General features: G+C 38.0%; 1 protein-coding gene across 20 annotated transcripts in view; it reads left to right on the top strand.

Annotated features, from left to right (window-relative positions):
- LOC103480667 (adhesion G protein-coupled receptor L3) overlaps window positions 1–9,181 on the top strand; it is a 275,299-nt gene that overhangs the window by 254,474 nt on the left and 11,644 nt on the right. For all 20 annotated transcript variants that reach the window (XM_017310504.1, XM_008435707.2, XM_017310506.1 and 17 more), the window contains 3 exons: window positions 3,791–3,959; window positions 4,262–4,387; window positions 7,528–7,624. In XM_017310504.1, the coding sequence (XP_017165993.1) occupies window positions 3,791–3,959; window positions 4,262–4,387; window positions 7,528–7,624 (392 nt within the window). The remainder of the gene's footprint in view (window positions 1–3,790; window positions 3,960–4,261; window positions 4,388–7,527; window positions 7,625–9,181) is intronic.

Below are 9,181 nucleotides of genomic sequence, written 5' to 3'. Positions count from 1 at the left end.
AAAAAAAAAAAAAAAAGAAGCAATTTATATTTGGTCTAATTTTTCACAAACAGTCCCTGCTATGTAAGTCCAGTGGAGAAGATCTTATCTTAAAAATCTCCAGAATCTTAGAAACTGTAAGTACTAATTTGGAATTTAGATGTTTTACATGTACTGACCTGTAAATAACAGCACCCTACACTCTTACTTTGGTTTTGATCAAAATCTTGTCTGTTTGGTTGTTTCTGTCGGATATGTGGCCATAAAAACATGATGCCACATGACACAGCTTCTACAGGGAGAAACGAATCACTTGTTACAAGAAATAAAAGAAAACACAATGTTTCAGAAGCTGAAGATTATTTTCAAAATGGACTTCAGATAAGGACTTGACATGCTTTTTTTTTTTAAGGTCAGGCATCTCTGTGTTTTGACTGATACAATACATCTTGATACATTGTCAACAATGCAACACAACTATTTTTGACAAAAGGATTGAGTCACCTCTCCAAATTATTGACCTTAGATGTCTGGTCATTTTTATTTGGAAGAACTTGACTAGAACAAAGCTCTGAACTCCAGAGACAGAGCACAGAGGTCCAACATCAGAGTCTGACCTTTACCAATGTGGCACTACATGCAACATTAATGTTAGATATACTTTTACAAGAGGTTCTTTTAAAATCAACATGTTTTCATCACAGCTTTCTACAACTGATGGGAGTAGCGACCATATTCAAACTTAGAGCCTTGGAGACATTCTTTGACCTTCCAGCTGGAAAGTCCTACTTTAGTAGTAGTACTAGTCCTACTTTTTCCAGTTGATTTTTCGCACCCGGAAGCCAAAATGGGATGAACCGTAACTCCACAGAACCTCTCTCTCAAAAAAGAAAAAATAAATAAAATAATAGATTTTTCTTCCATTATGGTGCTTTTCCTAGAGAAGATCCACAAACGCAAACATGTGCAATATGTCTCTATCACAGAGAAAGCAGAGATATTACTCCAGCTCATGTGTGCTGTTTTTGTCCAGGGGTTTAATACAATAACTAATTCATATTGTCTCTAAATAAAACATGCATATGAAGAAAGGTTGAATGAGATATATATGTTTGTCGAGGTGGGATGGAGAATATTTTATGAGAAAAGGTGATGGCGAAGGCAGTAAATGTTTGAAAGTAGCACACACTGCTTGGAAGCTTCATTGCGTTAACTCTTATTTTTAGGATTACAGACTCAACATTCTGACAATATGTCTTCAAAAAATATAGGGAGGTTTGAAAATGTACAAAATTAATAGACATTGAAAATACGCACCCACTCCACCACCCATCTCATGTGGTCAGTTAATTTGTCAACAATCCCCAGTTCCATAAACTGTTACAGTGATGCTGTTAATCTGATACGGATAAAATAAAAACTGTTTTTAAATACTGTCACACGTAGACGTTCTGCCTAAGCAGTTGTCGATGACATCCCAGAGTCTTTGTCTGTCTCTAGGAGAACATATCCCATGTCCTTGTATGAGTGACATAGATTCTCCATTTTCTGTCCTTCCTGATGTCTTTTCTTTTTTTTGTTTGTTTCTTCTTTTGTCTGTCACTCACCATCCTTTCAAACAAAGCCACCACCAGTGAGGAGAAGATATTTCTGGTCCTTTTGGGCCCAAAGCATGTGCTTTCTGTTTTTTTCTGTGCAATCTCAGGCCAGTCGTCTTGATGAAGTACCTCCCCCACCAGGTCATTAAGGCAGCCCTGGGAAAATTATGTTTAATGTTCGAGCTGCTGAATTCATAAATCATTTTTTTGCACCTGGCCCATTTATAACGGTGCTAAATGCAAAAAGTCTGCCAGATTTTATGAGGGCAGTAAGAGACCCTGTACTTCTACGAACTGAGATAATTCGGTTAATACCTGTTAATTCATTAGAATTGTCCGGCCTCTTCTTGGTCTTAATGTTTGCAGTTGTGTCATCACGCCAACTTTGCTCTCCCCCACGTATTGTTCCTTCTTTTGTCCTAATTTGTATATTTTGTTCATACCTTCATGCAGCTTCTCATTTGCTTCATGTGTTCTGATTTATTTCTGTTGTTTGTGTTTTTTTTACGCTTCTGTTTTTGTAATGGTGCCCAGCCATCAGGATTATGCACCTGAAATCAAGTAAGGCTTACCTGGAAGGACCCTTTTTCCGATAATGCCATCTCTCATTTCCACCTCCGTACGAAACAAAATCAGCACCAAAAATCCATTTGGCTACCTCTCTGAATCATTAACGTGATTAATAGCGGGGCACTCACTCATGCTGAAGGCCGTATTAGTGAGCCCACAGTACTCCAGCCTTAGATACACTGAGCCCACAGATGTGACAAGCAAGATAATGTTTAACCGGTACCTGTATCTTCCCGGTGCACTGTATGGATGCGTTAGTGCCGTAATGAAGATATGGCACTCACATTTGTCAAGTGGAAACTATTTTCTGTAACCACATAAAGGCTCTATTCAATATGTGTTTTAAAGTGATGGGTCACAGTCCAAGCTGGAGACACTTTTCTCCTGAAAGGAAACCTTTACAACTGCCGAGTGAAAATTGAAAACGATTACCTAGCAACATGTTTTTAATGCACGAATAATTATCTACGCTACGTGGGAAGACGATTTGTACAAAAGACATCTCGAGAGAGAGTTTGATTCCAAGTATTCAAGTTTCATTTCATTATTAATTCATATGACGTCAGTTCACAACAAATGCCATCTGTTCATTTCTTTGTCTTCCCTTTTTACTATGACAAAGTTTTTAGGGTTTTTTGCATGACAAAGAACTCAAATTTATCCAGCTTGCGTAAAATTATTCTTGAGTTTAACTGTTATATATGCACACCACCACAAGGGGCAGTACTGCAGCCTTTGGCTCATGCATCAACCTGACAAACAACACAAACATTCACCACCCTGTTTATTTTCAATAAAAATGAATATAACATTTACCAATATTAAAAAGAGTTATTTGACTATGATTCTGACTTGTTTACTATAATAATTACTATAATAATGTTTATCATGCAGCACATCCAGAGATTACATACACTCCAACATCTTTGCTAATTTTTATTGCATAAATGTAGAATCTAAAGTCCTTACAAAGTGCGAAAACATTTCAAATGATTCTGGACTGTGCAATGTTATTTTCACTGAGTCATTCAATCACGATGACTGAAGATTAATTCGACCTGCTGGACAAGGAAAAGCTTTCCGTGTACACTCTTCTGTAGGCAGACTGAGACATGAGTCAGTTATTATTCTCAAATCGGCATCACTGCTGTGGCACACAGTGTGTCACCAAAATGCCGAAAGATTGGAGGTTGAGGGGGAAAAAAGGCAACTTTCTCTACACGGTCTGCCCTGGCACAGAAAGAGATCTCCTTATTATCGAGAGACTGCATGTTTTCTAGGACGTTTACCTCGGATAAACCCTCGGCTTGAGGAAGAATTGGTGAAACACTTATAAAAACCCTAAAACAGTACGAGTTCAACATGCGACTTACCCTGGTCCCATCAACTGAAAATACTGTATTGCTTACCTCTCTCACTCATATATTTTTTATGAGGTCAACAACATGGTTCCTTCCCATCAGTTCCTTCTCTCCAATTCATTTAATTTGTGATTCTACATTTACTGTTATAGATCTTTTGGTACCTCTTACAATTCCCTCCCCCTAATCTCAAAATGAGGTTCCCGAGAAGTCTCAAACGCAGTTGCGTAAAACTATTAGATGTAAAGGAGTTTTTAATTTGACTGTGTGGTTCGATTTCAGATCGTGGGTGATCGGGGCCATCGCCTTACTGTGCCTTCTTGGGTTGACCTGGGCCTTTGGCCTGATGTACGTCAATGAGAGCACCGTGATCATGGCGTACCTCTTCACCATATTCAACTCCCTGCAAGGGATGTTCATCTTCATCTTCCACTGTGTGCTGCAGAAGAAGGTACTGAATTGTTAAGTTGCAACGAATCCTTAAGGATTGTCTGGAACTATGTCCTCAGTGATCGACATTCCAATTTTCAGCAACAGGATTAGATGTTTTCATGACATTGTGTAGCCTTTGCTCCAACCCAAGTGAAATGTCAAAGGAAAAAAACTATTTGTGTCCTATAGGCAAAGAGAAGGTTGCACAAAGTATTACCAGGAACAGATCATTAAATTAATATGAAACTTTGTGGGCTTTTTGTTGTTGCTTTTTTTGTTTTATGTAAGCATGCTTTGCCTGTTTTTGATTATTTTCTGCAGGTGCGTAAAGAATACGGGAAGTGCCTGCGTACTCACTGCTGCAGCGGCAAAAGTGTGGACAGCTCCATTGGCTCTGCGAAGGGCAGCGCCTCTCGTGCTCCGGGACGATATTCTTCTGGGTCACAGGTTAAAATATTGTTATTCTGTTTGTTTTTTGTTTTTTTTCTGTAGGTCTTTAACAATTTTATTAAAGGTTATTCCTTTCAGCAGTTTTGTTGAACTCTACTTGTCACCGACGTATTTATTAACACTTTAATCACGTAATAGAGTTAGAGCCCTGGAGTCGAGCATGGATCATATTACAGAAAAAAAAAAAACACCTGATTTTAGATGCTCAAAGGAATCATTTGTACAGTGGCAGTTTACTGTAAATATACAAGAAAGATTTCAAAGAAACTGTTTGCTCGTGTCTCAAAGTGATAGCAGGGAAGCGGTAGCTAAGCCAAATCCCTGTAAGTGAAACCAGCCGACCTGATGTTTTATTTTATTTTTTTTTAACATGTCTAGAACCCACATTGACATGACATGAAGACTATAACTGAATTTTTGCCTCTAGCTCAGTAAAGAATTTGTCAAATCTCACAAGGATTTTGCCAAGACATGTTTCTGCATGCAAGTGCTGTCTCTCTGTAAAGTAAATTCCTAATGGATTCCTCCCACATTAACATCCACTATTGCATGAATTGCCAGGAAAAAAAAAAAAAAGAAAAAAAAAAAACGATAACTGAACATCTTCCCAAAGAGTAATTTCCTCTCAGTGCTGCATCATAAATAGTCCTCAGAGTTAAGCATGCAGTGGCATCCCACGATACGAGCGGGATTCTGCATATAGATCAAAGCATTTCATTATGCGCACTGCTTCAACAAGAAGGCTGCAACCTCATCCTCGGCTACCGCATACATGGAAGTGCTCTGAAAACTCTTTCAAATCAATGTGTAATCAGCAAAGTACAGCTTGACCCACGGGATACGAGGTCTTCAACTCTTTGTCCTCGCGAAATCATTTTCAGGCAATCTGTGTCCCGATAAATAGGTGCATAACATGTTAATCAGACCCACTGTGCCAGTGCATGTTCCTGTTAAATTATATGAGCTATCTCCAGTTGACGGATTATTCCGGGTTTTTTTTTTTTAAAGAAAAACACATTCTGGCTAATGTGAAAGAAAAAGAAAAACACGAACAGTTGCTTCAGTGCGATTAGATATGCATGGAGGTGGCAATGACATAATTAAGCTGACACATAGCTGCGAAGTGTTAAGGGAGCCAAAGGGTACGCAGAGTTAAGGCGGATAGTTGGTGAAAATATGTGGAGCGATGCTGAGCAGTCAGTATCTCACCAAATGTGAAAACAAACTAACAGCGAGACCAAATGACCACCATAGCGTTAATCTCCAGCTGATGAAGCCAGTATTTTATCATTACCATACTGTTTGCGTTTAAGAATATGTTAAAATGTGTTTTCTCTGACCGTAAAGCTTTTCTGGTGGAAACATTCCGATTTCTTTTGTGCAAATTGGAATTTACAAAAATAAACTGTGCTTAATGGAAACGCACCGATTTTGAAAAACAACTTTTTTTGATCAAAAGTTTTTGCGCTAGGATGCGGGGATTTTTCAGCCGTGTCGAAATATATGTGTTTTGCAAAACGGCAATGGAAATACGTTTTTTTTGCGCGTCACACATTTCAGAGCAGTTTATGTACAGCAGCAACAGCCATCTTGTCAGAAATGTCAAAAGTTGAGCTTGTCATTTGAAAGAAATGAACACATAGCTCTTCTGTAGAATCGCTGACTCTCCCAAAACAGCCGCAGCCTCTCCCAAACATACAGGTTTTGTGTCACGTCATTGTGTTCTGTGTTGGCTGATCGATGATGATGGCTGAAATATAAATATATCTCATGGAAGCGTTTACATCTGTCGCTGCCATTATTTTTAATGACTTTTTTTTGTATGAACAGACCTATTTGCGTGTGATTTTAATTGAATTTCTTAATTAATGGAAACACTACAATTGTGAAATTGTGTGTTTTTTAACATCAGCAGATTATAGAAAAGGCTTTGTATGTAGATTTAGGTGGAAGAGTGAAAAGGTAGTACCTCCAAATTGTTCAACTTAACCTTCTGTTAGCAGAAACTTAATTAAGTTGACTTCATAATAAGAACTTCTTTTCCCTAACCATCCAAATAAAAATCTTCTTATATTTACAATACTTAAATATTTTTATACAACTATAATAAGTTGTTTTTTGCTCGTGTTGTTGGTCTTTAGCAGACTCGCGTCACAGTTTGCGACTGAACGCAGGAACAGTTTTGTCAAGTTTTGCACAAGCCAGTTATTTTAACGTTTCATTTTAGTCCAAAACCTAGTCCTGGGTTTCTATCTTTGTCTTCTTTTCAGCAACATGTTAGCCTGAGAGTTCTGAAAATACTTAAACTAGATGTGTGATTGTTTAGAAAGGCTGAGGTAAAACTATACGTTCTGTCATGATTGCCATCTAAAACCCTCTCAATTTGGTGGTAAAACCTACAACCAGGTGCATCAATAATGCATGGAAACACTGCGTTAGCACAAGTAGAGCCAGTACCGGTTAAGTCATCAAAATGAGGGAGCTTTATTTAATTAAAAGATTGCAGTTGACCTCTATTGATTAGGAAGATTTATGGAGCTGGGCCCCTTTAACTCTTATACAGAACGAGATCCCTTGAGGGAGCTATAAGTTGATGCTTGAAGCTGGTGTTGCTCGGGTGGTGGAAGGTCAAGTAATGAAGTGGCAAAGACAAACAGATGAAACAGGAAAGGTTTTAAATGGGGACTGATGACCTGCAGGTGTCAGTGGATAATAATTGTGAGAGACTTTCACTTCTCGGAAAGATTTTATGCATTCATTTGAAGTGAATTTAGACAAAATCAGAAATGCCTTTAACACGTTTTCTTTCCGTAAAAGTGTCAAAAAGATTTTGATTTTCCTTCCGATTCACCAACTTTGTGTTGGTCTTCCACATAAACTCCCAATAACACACAGTGAAGGTTTCGCCTGCAACAGCACAACATGTGAGAAAATCCAACGGGTATGAATGCCTCTGAAAGCTACTGTACTCAGAAGACATACAATTGCAGAAACTTGGTCAAATGCTTAAGAAACTTAGCGTATTAAATTCCATCTCGCTGCCTCTGGTCTTCTCTGAGCACTGACTAATTTTGTACCTCTGACAGCTCATAGGGCAAATGTTCTGATGTGTTCTGGCATGTTGTTTGTCTCCGCAGAGCCGCATCCGTCGAATGTGGAACGACACAGTCAGAAAGCAGTCTGAGTCCTCTTTTATGACCGGAGACATCAACAGCTCGGCGTCGCTCAACAGAGGTATTTGGTCCTGCAGGAATTACTGTCATTAGCGATTCCTTCAGCCTTTAGTTTCTGCTAAAAATATTCAAACTGAGATTTCTTTATTTATTTTTTTGTTTTTGACAATACAAATGCTTTCCTCTTAACATGATGCAAGGTTTTCGCAGGGTTCAACGCATTTCATAATTCAGTATCTGAGGCAAAAACTTAGACGCATCAATTAACGTCAAGGCAACTCTGTCATTTCTCAGTAGTTTGTCTTAATTACATCAGAAAATGCCCATGTTTTTCAAAATATACGTTTTATTCAACTTCTTAACGCAGTTGCAGCATTATGTTTTTGAAGTTAGACACCCAGATGCATAAGAAGTGAAGTCAACTTACAGCCAATGAAATTTCTGTCAATCAGTCAATGAACTATTTGTGGAGTGCAAGACAGACTTTACTGCAAGGTGGGACAAAAGCAACACAAATTTACACTATATAATAGATAATAGCATATGCATTTCAAAAACCAATCCATAAGTTCTAGCTAATTTAATATTTTAAGAGATACAGGGCATCCAGTTTGGGGAAAAAAAAACACATGATCACAGCCTAGCAAAAACATAAAATAAAATAAATACATTATCTGTGTGGTCACAAGGTTGCATTAATTGTTTTTTTCTCATCTTATTTTATTGATAAAATATATATTGGACTGCAGTGGCTCTCCGGTGGGGTTATTGTCTGAACTCTGCGGTGGCCAATCCATGTGTTGAAGATGATGTCTCATGCTCCCTGAACCGTTCTTTCACAATGTGATCTGATGAGTCGTGGCATTGTCATCTTTGATTATAACTGTGCCATCAGCAAAATATATATTGATGAAAAATGAGACTTATTCATTCATCATATTGCTGTAGTTGCCTGGTTGTTTTTGTTTTTTTTGGGGAGCGGGGTTGGAAGTATATTTGTTGCTGAACGTCAAGCAGATGATCTGATGTGACCCCAGACCGTAACCCTGATCCGACTTGCCTGTCCTGGCAGATGACATTATGGGTGCATCGCTGCATCCGCGACTCTCTGTATCCTGGTGTGCTGGTCACACAGGGACACGGTAACCCTAGATGCATTTTTTTTTTTTTACATTGTTTGAGCTAAAGAAGTTTAGTCTTTATGTATCTGAATACACTAATTTATTTCAATCCTGGTCTATTCAATAAGTGATTTTTCTAGAACTACACAAATATTTATGCCCAAAGCTTTATATTTTCTTTAAATTTTGTACTTACATGCCTTTGATTTCAAACCACTAATATATATACATGCCAGATTTGTCCCGACACACATTTCTTCTTTTTAGATCGGGGGGATACAACCTGAGGCTCCAGAGCCATAAGTGGCTCTATGGATTTATAACTCTGGCTAAGATAGTAAAAAAAAACACTAATAATGTTTTTACATATGGCTACAGTAACATGAAGGTAATACATTTCCCAAGGTATACTATTTTTCTTTTCATTAGTCGGAAACTATGTTGTTGTTTTATGTATTATAAACTTAATTTAGTGTGAGATTATGTTACTGCAATAG

This window comes from Poecilia reticulata, linkage group LG18 (assembly GCF_000633615.1).
Source record: "Poecilia reticulata strain Guanapo linkage group LG18, Guppy_female_1.0+MT, whole genome shotgun sequence".
NCBI classification, from domain to species: domain Eukaryota; kingdom Metazoa; phylum Chordata; class Actinopteri; order Cyprinodontiformes; family Poeciliidae; genus Poecilia; species Poecilia reticulata.
The sequence above is the reverse complement of the archived record's forward strand: the minus strand, read 5'-3'. Positions and strand labels throughout refer to the sequence as shown.